At 45.1% G+C, this 16,780-nt stretch overlaps 1 protein-coding gene across 1 annotated transcript in view; it reads right to left on the reverse strand.

The window, feature by feature from the left end:
* The window catches only part of LOC142365652 (geranylgeranyl transferase type-1 subunit beta-like), an 84,581-nt gene that overhangs the window by 20,922 nt on the left and 46,879 nt on the right, over positions 1–16,780 (reverse strand). The window contains 3 exon segments of the mRNA XM_075446662.1: positions 10,747–10,792; positions 12,010–12,142; positions 16,149–16,300. Coding sequence (XP_075302777.1) covers positions 10,747–10,792; positions 12,010–12,142; positions 16,149–16,300 — 331 coding nt within the window.

Below are 16,780 nucleotides of genomic sequence, written 5' to 3' on the forward strand. Positions count from 1 at the left end.
GGGGACACGTGTGCTGTGACAGAGGGGGAAAGGGGACCACCCTCACTGTTGGCTAGAGTACTGTGATACCGCCTCCATCGTTCTTCCTCCGAATGAGGAGGGAGATTTCCTCCAAAACATTTCCTCCGAACATTTCCTCCGAAGATAATGACTTGTGTTCTTTTTTAAAGTCATAGCCTAAATTATTATTCTTGTATTGTGTGCTGATTATTAAGAATTTGACCTGATCTGCAGAGGGTCCAGTTGACTGAAAAGTCTAGGTAACTGAAATTTATGTAATAGGAAAGCTGTGCTAATTGCTAGAAATTCTGTGTAATGATAAGCTACACTGATTACTAAAATCATTATATAATAATAAAGCTCTAAATATAACTACAAACTTATGGCCAATTCTCATTCAACCAAGGATCCTTAAAAGAACCTGCCTGTCCCTGTAGCATCAGGTGACACAGTGTCCTGGTTTTGGTTAAAACAGAACTGATTCCCTTTCAGCGAATCTTCCTTACGGCTAAGTAACTGCATTTTTCTGAAGCTGGCTGCATATTTTACAGACAGTGTCCGCTCCAAAGCTGATAACACCTGATGTTTATAGTTTCACTGAGCTAAAGGTAGGAAAGGAATGCAGAAAAAGGCCCCTGTTTATAATTATTACAATAGCAGCAAAGGTCACCGATAGACCTCTTAGGTCCTGCAAGTGAGGAGTCGAAAGGGGTCTGTGGAATTATTAGTAAAATTAAGGTTTTACATCTGAAAATTAAGGTTTATATGAAAAACGTAGCAGTGTTCACCCATTGAGGAAAAGCATGAAATCAAAAGGAGCTCTGAGGATGGGACACAGTTGCAGCAGGCAGGCGAGGAATCCACTAACACAGCAACTCCCTGCAACATACCACAGAGGATGGAGCGGAGTGGAGACTCCGTGGCCATGCTCCGTGATGATAAAGTGGGAAGAAATGGTTCTCTAGAACTGATAAGCAGCTCATCTGGCCCCCTGAGCCAACAGGTTTTCGAAACCTTGCCAAAGTGCTACCCTCTTGTGAACTTTGTTCGTTTTAATATCATTTTAATACCAAAACACACCTCCATCCCGAAGGCTACCCGCCTCCGAGGTGCGACCACCCCTCTTCGAGTCTGCGCTCTCAATTTTTCGTAAACTATACCTTTAAACGTCAAGTGAGAGAATTTTACACCAATCGTGATAAAAGGTATGTATGACTACAGTCACTCAAACTCCACCTTAAAGGTAGAAAGGATATAAAAATAGCCAGGGAAATGGGGGATTTTCAGAGAAGATAACACCGTAGATCTTCGGAGGAAAAGAAGATAACAGCGTGAGCAAATCAAGGGAAACTCCACCTCAGACTGTCTCCGACAACCGGGATTGGCCAATGGGCTGAGCCTTGCTTCTCCCCACCTTGGGACGCCTTGGGTGAGACTTAAACTAAGCGCTTTTCTAGGGAATAGTTACTCCCTAATGTTTGTAGCCAGGCTGTATTATTTATAACCTTTTCACGTGTTTTATATTTGCACGTGCTTTCTTGCAGACAGTCACTATCACCGGCAATTCAAAAAACCTCTATACCTGTTGCACAAATAAAACTGCACTGTTTAAGTAGCCAGTTGTCACAGTTTCTCACTGAACGCGACCAAATGCGGCCGTGCTAGTTCATGAGCACGACTGGACTGAAGGTGCAGACTGCTATTAGTGTATCCAGAATCATGGTAGTTTAACATACATATTAAACGTGACTGGACTGGTAGTGGCAAATTGTACATCACTCAGAATTTAAACCTAGCCGCACCTAGCCTCTCACCCCGGTGAAGAGAGTTAGAACGCAAGGGGGTTTATTTTCTGCCAAATTAACGCGACAGGGTCGTACAGAAGGGAGGGGCGGACAGAACAGCTGATCCGATATTGACCAACTAGGTATTCCATGCCATACACATTGTACTCAGTTTAAAGCTGGGGGATCACGAGGGTCTGAAAGGGCTAAACACCTCACAATCCATGAGTCAGATCTTACTGTGATACATAAAAGCTTTACTTGCATTCTTAGCTTTACCTCCCCTTTAAGGATAGTTTTAGTTATTTGCTGAGCAGAGTTGACTTCTTGCCTGACAAGTTTAAAACAGACCTTGAGCAAACTCTTTAGTCTTCCTGTGTAAGTCACTGATAACATAGACTCAGCACACATGTGCCAAGATAAGCACTCAAGGAACTAGGCCTTGTCAAAAGCAAGGCTTTCGACACTGTCTCCCATAATATCCTCCTAGGGAAGCTCAAGAAGTGTGGGCTGGATGAATGGTCGGTGAGGTGGATTGAGAACTGGCTGAATGGCAGAACTCAGAGGGTTGTCATCAGCGGCGCTGAGTCTAGTTGGAGGCCGGTAACTAGTGGTGTCCCTCAGGGGTCAGTACTGGGCCCGGTCTTGTTTAACTTCATCAACGACCTGGATGAAGAGTTAGAATGTACCCTCAGCAAGTTTGCTGATGACACCAAACTGGGAGGAGTGGTAGATACCCCAGAAGGCTGTGCTGCCATTCAGAGAGACCTGGACAGGCTGGAAAGTTGGGCAGAGAGGAACCTGATGAGGTTCAACAAGGGCAAGTGCAGGGTCCTGCACCTGGGGAGGAACAACCCCATGCATCAGTACAGGCTTGGGGCGGACCTGCTGGAGAGCAGCTGTGCGGAGAGGGACCTGGGGGTCCTGGTGGACGACAGGTTGACCATGAGCCAGCAGTGTGCCCTTGTTGCCAAGAAGGCCAATGGGATCCTGGGGTGCATCAAGAGGAGTGTGGCCAGCAGGTCGAGGGAGGTTCTCCTTCCCCTCTACTCTGCCCTAGTGAGGCCCCATTTGGAGTACTCTGTCCAGTTCTGGGCTCCCCAGTTCAAGAAAGATGAAGAGCTACTGGAGAGAGTGCAGCGGAGGGCTACGAGGATGATGAGGGGACTGGAGCATCTCTCCTACAAGGAAAGGCTGAGGGAACTGGGCTTGTTCAGCCTGGAGAAGGCTGAGAGGGGACCTTATAAATGCTTACAAATATCTGAAGGGTGGGTGTCAGGAGGATGGGGCCAAGCTCTTTTCAGTGGTGCCCAGTGACAGGACAAGGGGCAATGGGCACAAACTGAAGCACAGGAAGTTCCGTCTGAACATGAGGAAGAATTTCTTCCCTCTGAGGGTGATGAAGCACTGGAACAGGCTGCCCAGGGAGGTTGTGGAGTCTCCTTCTCTGGAGATATTCAAGACCCGCCTGGACAAGGTCCTCTGCAGCCTGCTGTAGGTGACCCTGCTTCGGCAGGGGGGTTGGACTAGATGACCCTCAGAGGTCCCTTCCCACCCCTACCATTCTTTGATTCTGTGATTCTGTGATTCTGTGAACTAGTTTAAACCAATCCCTTGTAACATTCTGAGGCCCAAGGACTGATGAGCTAATTCAATGACTATATATGGACAAAGGAAGCCCAAAGTCCAACTAGCAGACAAGTGAGAAAGACTATCAGAGACCACCGGAGGACCCCCAAAGACCATCAAAGAGGACGACTATGCATGCGGATTGAACATTTGCATATGTTAATGAGTTTCAGGAAACCTCATGTTTATGTAGATGAATTCTCAGAAATCCTATGAATGTGTATGACTTTAATAGCATATAATCTTTGAAAGTCTGCCAAATCGTTGAAGCACTCATGGTGGAACATCCCCAGTGCTGCCCAGCACTAATAAAGTATGCCTGCTTAATAGCAACTTTGTTGCTATTGAGTTTTATTTTGGGAACTTTCTGAATACTCTGTTTCCTCCGACGGGGAGGTTCGGACTTTGAAGAACAGTATCTGCAAATTTTTGTATCAGGTCTCACTCTCTTAGTCCATGGCCAGTTTCTGAAGAGGACCCTACTCCTTGTCCTGCCTGCGATCCTGATCCAGATTCCGATCTGTGCATTCCTGAGTACAGTTCCCGTCTACTGCTGATTCCAGTCCAGGACTTCCTGGTGCCTGCCTGGCAGCTGCTGGCAGGATGCCAGGCCCCCCCCCCCCCCCCCCCCGCAGCACCCAACTCTGGGAAACTCAGTATCAGTTTTGTATATTTTGTTTTATTTATCTTATTATTAATATTATTAGTATTATTAGTGTTATTAGTAAAGCTGTTTTAATATTCAATTTGGAAGTCTCTCTCCCTTTTCCTTCTTTTTCCCTTCCCCTGGTGGGAGGGCTGGGGGTTAATAGAGAGCATCTGCCACTCAGTTTATTGCTGCCCAGCTCTAAACAGTACACACAGATGGAGAGACGTGCTGTGCAGGTACTTGGGGAATCCGCAAATGCGCACATGCTTGTGAATTTAAAGAATGTCATGTGTGTGCCTTCACTAGCAAACTATCTCTACCAGATATATTGGTTGTATGTGGCAAGGTCTTGGTAGCAGGGGGGCTGCAGGGGTGGCCTCAATGAGAGGAGACCAGGGGCAGAATCAGTTCCAGCCAGCTCTGTAACGAACCCACCACTGGCCGAAGCTGAGCCAGTCAGTGAAGCTGGTGGCACCGTGACAAAATGAGAGTTTCCAATTCTTGGAGAAGTAAGGAGTGGAGTAAGCAGAACTGCCACCTAGGGGTTCCGGAGGGCAGACTCTGGTCTGTTTAGGGGCCTGGTTGACAGAGTCCATTGGGAGGCAGTGCTGAAGAGCAAAGGAGTCCAGGAAGGTTGGACATTCTTCAAGAAGGACATGTTAAAGGCACAGCAGCAGGCTGTCCCCATGTGCCAAAAGATGAGCCGGTGGGGAAGAAGACCAGCCTGGCTGAACAGAGAGCTTTGGCTGGAACTCAGGAAGAGTTCATGATCTTTGGAAGAAGGGGCAGGCCACTCAGGAGGACTACAAGGATGTCGTGAGGTTATGCAGGGAGAAAATTAGAAGGGCCAAAGCCCAACTAGAACTTAATCTGGCTACTGCTATAAAAGGCAATAAAAAATACTTCTATAAATCTATTAACAACAAAAGGAGGGTGAAGGAGAATCTCCATCCTTTACTGGATACGGGAGGGAAACACAGTAACAAAGGCTGAGGAAAAGGCTGAGGTAATTAATGCCTTCTTTGCCTCAATCTTTAATAGTAAGACCAGTTGTTCTCCAGGTACCCAGCCCCCTGAGCTGGAAGACAGGGACAGGGAGCAGAATGAAGCCCCCATAATCCAAGGGGAAATGGTTGGTGACCTGCTGCACCACCTAGACACACACAAATCTATGGGGCTGGATGGGATACACTCAAGGGTACTGAGGGAGCTGGCGGAAGTGCTCACCAGGCCACTTTCAATCATTTATCAGCAGTCCTGGCTCACCCGGGAAGATCCCAGTTGACTGGAGGTTAGCAAATGTGATGCCCATCTACAAGAAGGGCTGGAAGGAAGATTCGGGGAACTACAGGCCTGTCAGTATGACCTCGGTGCCAGGGAAAGTTATGGAGAAGCTCATCTTGAGTGCGCTCACCAGGCATGTGCAGGACAACCAGGTGATAAGGCCCAGTCAGCATGGGTTCATGAAAGGCAGATTCTGCTTGACTAACCTGATCTCCTTCTATGACAAGGTGACCCACCTAGTGGACGACGGAAGGCTGGGAATGTTGTTTACCTGGACTTTAGTAAAGCCTTTGACACCATTTCCCACAGCACCCTCCTGGATAAACTGGCTGCTCATGGCTTGGATGGACATACTCCTAACTGGGTAAAAAACTGGCTGGATGGCCAAGTGCAGAGAGTGGTGGTGAATGGAGTTAAATCCAGCTGGCGACCGGTCACGAGTGGTGTCCCCAGGGCTCAGTTTTGGGTCCGGTCTTGTGTAACATCTTTGTCAATGATCTGGATGAGGGGATTGAGTGCTCCCTCAGTAAGTTTGCAGATGACACCAAGCTGGGTGGGAGTGTCGATCTGCTTGAGGGTAGGAAGGCTCTGCAGAGGGATCTGGACAGGCTGGATCGATGGGCAGAGGCCAACTGCATGAGGTTCAACAAGGCCAAATGCCGGGTCCTGCACTTGGGTCACAACCACCCCATGCAATGTTGCAAGCTTGGGGAAGAGTGGCTGGAAAGCTGCCCGGCGGAAAAGGCCCTTGGAGTGCTGGTTGACAGCCGGCTGAACATGAGCCAGCAGTGTGCCCAGGTGGCCAAGAAGGCCAACGGCATCCTGGCTTGGATCAGGAATAGTGTGGCCAGCAGGACTAGGGAAGTGATCGGCCCTGGTGAGGCCGCACCTCGAATACTGTGTTCACTTTTGGGTCCCTCACTGCAAGAAGGTCCTTGAGGTGCTGGAGCATGTGCAGAGAAGGGCAACGAGGCTGGTGAAGGGTCTAGAGAACAAGTCTGATGAGGAGTGGCTGAGGGAGCTGGGGCTGTTTAGTCTGGAGAAGAGGAGGCTGAGGGGGGACCTTCTCACTCTCTACAGCTCCCTGAAAGGAGGTTGTAGCGAGGTGGGCGTCGATTTCTTCTCCCAAGTAACTAGCAATAGGATGAGAGGCAATGGCCTCAAGTCGCGTCAGGGGAGGTTTATATTGGATATTAGGAAAAATTTCTTTACTGAAAGAGTGGTCAGGCATTGGAACAGGCTGCCCTGGGAAGTGGTGGAGTCACCATTCCTGGAGGTAATTAAAAGAGGTGGAGACTTGGCGCTTAGGGACTTTGTTTAGTGATGGAGCTGGCAGTGTTAGGTTAACAGTCGGACTCAAAGATGTTAAGGGTCTTTTCCAACCTAAAGGATTCTATGATTCTATGAGCTCTATGACAACATATTTAGGAAAAGGTAAAAAACACTGCACAGCAATTGTGAGAGAGGAGGAAGGAAGAAAAAAAAGCATGAGAAACAACTCTGTAGACACTAAGGTCAGTGAAGAAGGAGGGGAAGGAAGTGCTCCAGGTGCTGGAGTAGAGATTCCCCGGCAGCCCATGGAAAAGACCATGGTAAAGCTGGTTGTCCCCCTGAAGCCAGTGGAAAGGACTATGCCAGAGTAGATGTGGATATGCTCTGAAGGAAGCTGCAGCCTGTGGAGAGCCCATGCTGGAGCAGTCTTATCTTCAAGGACTGCAGCCCATGGGAAGGACCAAAGCCAGATCAGGGAAAAGGTGTGAGGAAGAAGGAGCGGCAGAGAGGAAGTGCTATGAACTGTCCATAACCCCCACTTCTCATCCCCACAGAGCTGCTGTAGCAGGGAAGAGGAGTCTGGAATGAAGGAGGGAATTGTGCCTGGGAATAAGGGAGGTGGGGGTGAGGGAAAACTAGTTTAGTTTTTGACTTTGTTTTTAATTGGTGTACTGGTTTTGGCTGATATGGAGTTAAATTTCTTCGTAGCAGCTTGTATGGTCCTGTGGTTTGGATCTGTGACCAGACCAGTGTTGATAACACACCCGTATTTCAGCTGTTGCTGTACAGTGCTTACACAGAGTCAAGGCCGTCTCTGTTTCTCACACTGCCCCCTCAAGTGAGGAGGCTGGAGGTGCACAAGAAGTTGCGAGGGGACACAGATGGGACAGCTGACCCCAACTGACCAAAGGGATATTTGGTACCATATCAAAGAATCACAGAATGCTTTGGGTTGACTTTAGAGGTCATCTAGCCAAACCCACCCTGCAGTGAGCAGGGACATCATCAACTGGATAAGGTTGCTCAGAGCCCCATCCAACCTGGCCTTGAATATTACAGGGATAGGACCTCCACTACGTCTCTGGGCAACCTGTTCCAGTGTTTCAACACCCTCATGGTAAAAAATTTCTTCCTTATATCTTGTCAAAATCTACCCTCCCTTAGGTTAAAGCCATTACTCCTTGTCCTATCACAACAGGCCTTGGTAAAAAGATTTTCCCCATCTTTCCTATAGGCCCCCTTTAGGTACTGAAAGGCTGCAATAAGGTCTCCCCGCAGCTTTCTCTTCTCCAGGATGGACAGCCACAACTCTTCAGCTTTTCCTCATAGGAGAGGTGCTTCAGTCCTCGGATCATCTTTGAGGCCCTCCTCTGGACCCACTCCAACAGCTCCATGTCCTTCTTGTGCTGGGGGCTCCAGAGCTGGACGCAGTACTCCAGGTGGGGTCTCCCCAGAGCAGAGTAGAGGGGCAGAATCCCTTCCCTCGACCTGCTGACCACGCTTCTCTTGATGCAGCCCAGGATACGGTTGGCCTTCTGGGCTGCAAGCGCAGATTCCTGGCTCATGTCCAGCTTTTCATCCACCAGTACCCCCAAGTCCTTCTCAGCAGGGCTGCTCTCAATCCCTTCATCCCCCAGCCTGTATTGATACTGGGGGTTGCCCCGACCCAGGTGCAGGACCTTGCACTTGGCCTTATTGAACTTCATGCGGTTCACGCAGGCCCACCTCTCCAGCCTGTCAAGGTCCCTCTGAATGGCATCACTTCCCTCCAGCATGTCAACTACACCACTCAGCTTGGTGTCATCTGCAAACTTGCTGAGGGTGCACTCGATCTCGCTGTGTCATTGATGAAAATGTTAAACAGCACCGGTCCCAGAACGGACCCCTGAGGGACACCACTTGTCACCGACGTCCATCTGGACATTGAGCCATTGACCATTGCCCTCTGGCTGCGACCTTCTAACCAGTTCCTCATGCACCGAACAGTCCACCCATAAAATCCATATTTCTCCACTTTAGAGAGAAGGATGTTGTGAGGGACTATGTCAAAGGCTTTACAGAAGTCCAGATAGATCACATCCATAGCTCTTCCCTTGTCCACTGATCTAGTCACTCTATCATAGAAGGCCACTGGGTTGGTCAGGCAGGACTTGCCCTTGGTGAAGCCATGCTGGCTGTCTCGAATCACCTCCCTGGCCTCCATGTGCCTTAGCATAGATTCCAGGAGGATCTGTTCCATGATCTTCCCAGGCACAGAGGTGAGGCTGACAGGTTGGTAGTTCCCAGGGTCCTCCTTCCTACCCTTTTTAATAAATGGGCACAATGTTTCCCTTTTTCCAGTCACTGGGGACTTCCCCTGACTGCCATGACTTTTCAAATATCATGGAGAGTGGCTTGGCAACTACATCAGCCAGTTCCCTCAGGACTCTGGGATGCATCTTGTCAGGCCCCATAGACTTATGTATGTTCAGGTTCCTCAGGTGGTCATGAACTTAATCTTCTCTTACAGTGGGAGGGGCTTTACCCCTCTAGTCCCCATCTTGTGGTCCATTGACTCGGGAGGGGTGAGGAGAGAGGTTGCCAGTGAAGACAGAGGCAAAAAAGTTGTTGAGTACCTCAGCCTTCTCCTCGTCTGTTGATACGAGGTCATCATTCTTGTTCATCGGGGGGGGGGGTACGCTTTCTTTAACCTTCCTTTTCTGGCTGACATACCTGTAGAAGCCCTTCTCGTTAGTCTTTGCGTCCCTTGGCAAATTCATCTCTTGCCGTGCCTTGGCCCTCCTGACCCGTGCCTACACAACCAGACAGCGCCCCTATACTCTTACCAAGATACCTGTCCCTGCTTCCACTGCCTGTGCAGTTCCCTCTTGCCCTTTAGTTTGACCAGCAGGTCTTGACTCAGCCATGCTGGTCTCTTCCCTTGCCTCATTTCTTTCACCTGAGGATCGAGAGCTCTTACATTCTATTGAAAGCATCCTTAAAGATTTGCCAGCTCTGATCTGCTGCCCTGTCCCTGAGGACCGTTTCCCAGGGGGTCCTACTGACTAACTCCTCGAGGAGCTGGAAGTTGGCTTTCCTAAAATTTAGGGGCCTGACTATACTTCTCTCCTTTCCCATATCTCTCAGGAGCCTGAACTCCACCAGTGCGTGATCAGTGCAGCCCAGGCAGCCTCCAATCTTGACATCCCCAACGAGCTCACTTGCATTGGTGACCATCAGGTCCAGTATTGCATCCCCTTGGGTAGGGCTGTCTATTACCTGGCTTAAAAAGTTGTCCTCAGTACATTCTAGGAATCTCCTGGATTGCCTACAGCTCGCCATGCTACTTTTCCAGCAGATGTCGGGGTGGTTGAAGTCCCCCAGTAGGACGAGAGCCTGCGAGTGTGAAGCCTCCTGGAGCTGGAGGAAGAAGGCATATAAAGCTGGGGGAAGAAGAAGGAAGCAGGGGACATTCGGAGTTACGGCGTTTGTCTTCCCAAGTATACCGTTACGTGTGATGAAGTCCTGCTTTCCTGGAAACGGCTGGAAAGCAGCAGCCCTGTCTTTCATCCTGGGCAGAGACCCTGGGTTCCTGGGCACGCCATGCTGGGCTCCAGTGACCGGGCAGGAGGAAGTCCTGGGCTGGAGCCACTCGAGGAGGCGATGGCTCCTAAAATCCCTTACCACCTATGTTCAAAAATTAACTGCAGCTTCAAGATTTGAGCCCCCAATGGATGCTGTAATCTAGCAGAGTAAATGTTTCTAGGCTTTACTGATATCTGCTGAAACTGGAAATTATCAAGTGCATTGCACAAGATCTCTTCAGATAAATCCACAGAATACCAATGGTACATGCAGAAATCGGTTGGTCTGTCAGGAAAAGAGGAGAACTACAGTCAATACCTTTCAACAAAATATTCATGAGGTAAGAATAACAGAGCTGATATATTAAAAGCCCATCCGGTCTGATATTAAGCTGGAACTAAAAGAAGACGACATCATGTTCTTAGGCATGTTTTCGATTTGCTCCTCTTCTTTCCACTTCCTTAAAACCAGAAAAGAAGGAAAAGCATGACATACCCTGCACTCCTTACAGCATTTCTCAATTCCTGTCTTAAAAAAGGATATAGAACATGTTAACATTCTTACCATGAGATTCCAGTCCAGCTCCTTGTGCCAGGCCACTATCATAAGACTAAAGAAAAAATCCACAAACCAGTTACTTCAGAGCAAAATCACTTTTACAGACATCAAAATTTATTAGTTTATTAGCAAAATTATTATCAGACCATTCCACTACTTTAAACTAGTTAAATTCTGAACTTATGTCTCAAAAAGTTCTTGGCACAGATCAGTGTTGTTTCAATACAGGCAGTTTTTATGACTTTTTTCTTCAATCAAAGAGCATGGAGTTCATTTCAGTTGTGATATATGTTAAAAATCTGGAATTAGGTAAACGTTTCTTTGCCAAAAAAAAGGAAAACATGCAGTGCAGATAATCACTTAAAAAGCCCTGCAATTTTTGGGCCTTTCTAAAAAGGGAAAATGGATACAGAATTCTAAACAAAATTGAAGTGCATAAATGAAATTTGTCTCTAACACAAAAGATGGTTAATGTACATGCAAGCATAATGTAGGGTACTAGTGTATGTACAATGCCGAAACACAAGAAATGCTTTAGTATGGAGCAAGAGCATCAGCCTTTCAAAAACTGAAGACTGGTGAGGTGTGGGGGGGGCAGAAGCAACAACATACTAAGTATACCATTTGGCATTGAACTTTACCTGCCCTGTAAAATAACTGCTGTTAAAATTATTTTTAAAATGCTTGAAAAAATGCTTTGTAAAGTGAAATAAAAAGGAGGAGCTTCACTGACAAACAAAGCATCAAAAGTATTCTGAGGACATTTCATCTTTTTTACAGAGATGATGTACATCCTTACTGTACTGCACTGTACTGGGAACATTTAATATGCTTGACTTGATCTCAATAATTAGTTTTTCCATTGATTCTGTATATGATTTAAAAAAGCAGGACTAGAGCTCATTTAAATTTGAGGATTTTAGCAATGCAAAGATTTACTCATGCATTTTTTAAAGTTATAGGAGCTTCAGGCCTCAATTTTTAAAAACTTGCTTTCAATTTTAAAACAAATTTTAAAGAAAAAAGATCAGAATTAATTTAACTTGCAGCAAACATACACAATCACTATGATTACTTTGCAAACATTACGCTGAAAATATAAATACAAAAAGGAATGTACTTTTCATTTTTAACTCATTGAAGTAGGAACAGAAAAGAAACAAATTACTGTAATATTTCTATTTGGATGGATAGATTTTTAATCATAGTAAAGAACTAAAGCTATTAACTTGAAAATGCATTGAGAAATAACACTTTGGGAATACTCACCATACTTCTTCTAATGTAGTCTGTTGCGTTTTTTGTATCCATGCCTGACCAGTTATCGAGCATGTAGCAGATGCAGGAAGCACAGTACACAAACCTCATATCATTCTCACTTCCTTCCAGCACAGCACAGAAACTGAAAGAATGTTTTCTTTCATTGTACATTTTTATAGCCAATTACATTAGAAGATATGAAAAGCATTTTAGGAATTGCATTATTTTTCCTTTTAAAATAAGTTAGTTACTTCTATCTATAGTATTCACATGAATGTAACCCAAACCTACATTAGATTTTCTTTTCAGAAGATGTGATTCTAACCAAGCTAAGCAAAATGAATAGAACTATTAACATTTAGGGGCTTGGATAACCTTATTTCCAGCAATGTAATGACACTGGTCTTTATTTATCCAAATTCGTTAATGTTTACATTATTTCACATATCACAGTATACACTGATGTATGAGTTACCATTGTAAAATCTACTATCCTTAGCAGAATTCTTTTCATACCAAGAAATCTTCATAGCTCACATGGCTTTCCTGCCCAACTTTAGGATCAGATTCCCATGTATGTATAAAAGTAATTGTTATCATTACAATTTCTAATATAAATGGTTAAAATTACTTGCAATTCATTTTTTTGTTTCTAATGGTTAGATCATTTCCAAAGTCTGAAAATATTTTAAAGTTGTTATATCTAGGTTATCTAGATACAGAATCACAGAATCACAGAATCACAGAATGTTAGGGGCTGGAAGGGACCTCTGGGGATCATCCAGAGATCAACCCCCCTGCCGAAGCAGGGTCACCTACAGTAGGTTGTAGAGGACCTCGTCCAGGCAGGTCTTGAATATCCCCAGAGAAGGAGACTCCACAATCTCCCTGGGCAGCCTGTTCCAGTGCTCCGTCACCCTCAGAGGGAAGAAGTTCTTCCTCATGTTCAGACAGAACTTCCTATTCCTCAGTTTGTGCCCGTTGCCCCTTGTCCTGTTGCTGGGCACCACTGGAAAGAGTTTGGCCCCATCCTCCTGACACCCACCCTTCAGATATTTGTAAGCATTTATTAGGTCCCCTCAGCCTTCTCTTCTTCAGGCTAAACAAGCCCAGTTCCCTCAGCCTTTCCTCGTAGGAGAGATGCTCCAGTCCCCTCATCATCTTTGTAGCCGTCCGCTGGACTCTCTCCAGTAGCTCCTCATCTTTCTTGAACTGGGGAACCCAGAACTGGACACAGTACTCCAGATGGGGCCTCACTAGGGCAGAGTAGAGAGGGAGGAGAATCTCCCTCGACCTGCTGGCCACACTGACTGTGGCCAGTACAATCTGTTGTTCTCTGAGAGAACCTTAAAAAGATGACTGATGCTGTGAATTGCTTCCTGATAAGCCTCCATTTGGTTCAACGAGTTAGTTAAAATATTTTTACATAAGACAGTCTTTCAAGCGCCACTGTGGCACCCTTTGACCCTGGGATTCAGGCATGTACTCCATCTTGTTACATACAAGAGCCTCCAACACCTACTGGGTGATGGCTTCATCTCTCCTAACCTCAAGGTTGCCAGCTCCTGTTTTCTGCACCTCAAATGGGGATCCACTCCATTACTCTTTGGATATAGCAAAAGATATTCTTGGGAATGAGGACACTTAAGATGTGGCAGTGCTGTGGTTTACAACTTCATCACATCCTTAGGTAACAAGTGCCTTGTATGTTATCTAGATACTTCAAATTACACTAAGTCAAGGTAAAGTAGAAATGCAAATACACATATTTATTCATGACATTTAAAAAGAGACAATATAATTACTTTTTTTTTAGTTAATAAAAGATATGGGTAAAGAAATAAAAACTAAGTCTAGTATACTAGGGTAAAACCAGAAAAGTTTCTTTTTCCCTCATTCAGCTTGCTTGCTGGTTCCATCTGGACAAGATGTTAGGTCAGATTCTGGCCTTTGTGCATCCTTCCCCTTTGGTACAGTAAAACTCGTTTTAATAGATATGAAAATGTCTGTCATAATAGAAATTGACTTCCACCCAAGTAGCAATTCTACTCCAGAGAGGTGCAAAGCATTCTCTTTTCCCTCTGGAGGCTAGCTGGGACTCTTCAGCAGGGAATACAAAATATGGAATTATCAAGGATAAGAGGTATCAGGCTGTACATTAAAATCATACATGATAAAAATATGTAGAACAGGTTAACTGTGTGCATTTATTACTGTAATCAGGCATGATGACAAACAACCACTTCAAGATGATAGCAGGTTTGGAGCAACTCATAGAATCATAGAATAGTTTGAGTTGGAAGGGACTTTTAGAGGTCATCTAGTCCACTGCTGCTCTCAATCCCTTCATCCCCCAGCCTGTGCTGATAGTGGGGGTTGCCCCGACCCAGGTGCAGGACCTTGCACTTGGCCTTGTTGATCCTCTTGAGGTTCACACAGGCCCACCTCTCCAGCTTGTCCAGGTCCCTCTGGATGGCATCTTGTCCTTCTGGCATGTCAGCTGCACCACTTCAGCTTGGTGTCATCTGCAAACTTGCTGAGGGTGCACTCGATCTGGCTGTCTGTGTCATTGATGAAAATGTTAAACAGCACCGGTCCCAGAACGGACCCCTGAGGGACACCACTTGTCACCGGCGTCTATCTGGACATTGAGCCATTGACCATTGCCCTCTGGCTGCGACCTTCTAACCAGTTCCTCATGCACCGAACAGTCCACCCATAAAATCCATGTTTCTCCACTTTAGAGAGAAGGATGTTGTGAGGGACTGTATCAAAGGCTTTACAGAAGTCCAGATAGATCACATCCATAGCTCTTCCCTTGTCCACTGATCTAGTCACTCTATCATAGAAGGCCACTGGGTTGGTCAGGCAGGACTTGCCCTTGGTGAAGCCATGCTGGCTGTCTTAAATCACCTCCCTGGCGTCCATGTGCCTTAGCATAGCTTCTAGGAGGCTCTGTTCCATGATCTTCCCAAGTACACAGGTGATGTTGTCCTAACTCATCCCTAACTCCTTCCTCTTGAATAAAGTTTAACAACAAAATTGTACAAAGCATGATAGGAATGTATACAGCAGTGCTAGAAGCACTCTCACATGCTAGAAGATACTGCAAATGGAAGTAGACCAACAAATTCTATGTATACATACATTAGAATTTAGCCCGTTGAGGTGAGTGTGTTACTACAATAACAGGAAATTGTAGATCATATAGTTCATATTCACTATTTCCATTTAGAATGTTTCAGAGGGGGGTGATGTTTATTTTTTGTTTTGTTTTGTTTTTAAATCCTATGCATGTAACACTGCATTTTAATAGTTATGCTCCATTTAAAAAAAAGTTTTAACTATAGGAGACTTCTAGACAATACAAAGCCATTTGACCAAAACAAAGACTTTCGTAGCTAGTAAATGGGGACAGCAATTTCATTATGAAGTGAAACATAATTTCTTCAGGAGTAAGATTTCTGTAGCTATGCTTTTCCTAAAGTAGTCTTTAAAAAATGATATTCAGTAAAATCTAAGTACACAGACAGATCATGTAACCTAGAAGAAGTTTTCATTAGCTACCCGCTCCAGCCTACATAAAAACCAGACAGATGTAGTTCAAAGGCTATATACCATCTTTTTAAAAAATGCATGCAAAAAATGAATTTTAATAATATATTCCTATTGTAAGTTTAGGTTAATTAATCCTGTATATTAACGGATTGAATCTGTCAAAACTAAATAAAGCTCACCCTCCCACAAAACAAAGCAAACATCATCTTAATAGTGCTCCACCAGGGCCTTAAAAACAAGAAAATATGAATAGAGAATACCTCACTTATATGAAAGATATGAGAAACAAATGAACAAACAAACAAAAAACTATCCCCAAGACACAAACCAAACCATTAACTTTGCAATAGCATGTTTCTACAGCTGTAAGCAAACATCATCATTCTCCAGTATGAAAGCAACTCTGGATGTAAAGTGCTCCTTGGTCCTGTAAACTAGCATGTTGTTCTATTGTGTATCCCCACCAAAATATCTTCTGATAGAAAGAAAATATTACATAACTATTTTCATAAAAGTGTGTATTATGTTTAATTCTACACTTAGGTTTTCTTTTAACCTTCCAGGGAGTTGTAACATATTTTATCTTTTACCTTCCATCATCCAGCTGGAGAGCTCTCAGTCCTGCCAGTAAGGCATCTTTATTTACTCGACTTAAATCATCTCCAAGAATAACCAGACATGAAAGACCTGTATAAGTCATTGCTATGTGCCCACTGTCATAGGGATGAGACGTACCAGGAGCCTTAAGGGGAAAAAAAAGAAAGAAAGAAAAAAATCCACATCATGAGAACTTATATTACAATTATGTATTAATTTTTTATTATTAAAGAGGTAAGCAAAGTTCATTTTCCTTCACTAACTATGGATAGATTGAATGCATCCCACACAACTTTTCTGGGTTAAACTAAATTACTGCACAGCTCTGCTACCCATGTAAACAGCTCGTCAGTAGTAAGTTTTGGAAGAGAACTATGCCAACACTGATATTCATGAAAGAGTAAAGTGAAAAGAATCAAATGTGCTGAACCATATCTAAGTTTATCCTGACACACTACTGGGCATTACTTCCCCAGCAGTTGGAGGAACTCTGTGGTGGACTGACCCTGGCTGGACACCAGGTGCCTACCAAAGCCGCTCTGTCGCTCCCCTCCTCAGCTGGACAGGGGAGAGAAAATATAACGAAAGGCTCATGGGTCGAGATAAGGACAGGGAGAGATCATTC

Source organism: Opisthocomus hoazin, chromosome W, assembly GCF_030867145.1.
Source record: "Opisthocomus hoazin isolate bOpiHoa1 chromosome W, bOpiHoa1.hap1, whole genome shotgun sequence".
NCBI classification, from domain to species: domain Eukaryota; kingdom Metazoa; phylum Chordata; class Aves; order Opisthocomiformes; family Opisthocomidae; genus Opisthocomus; species Opisthocomus hoazin.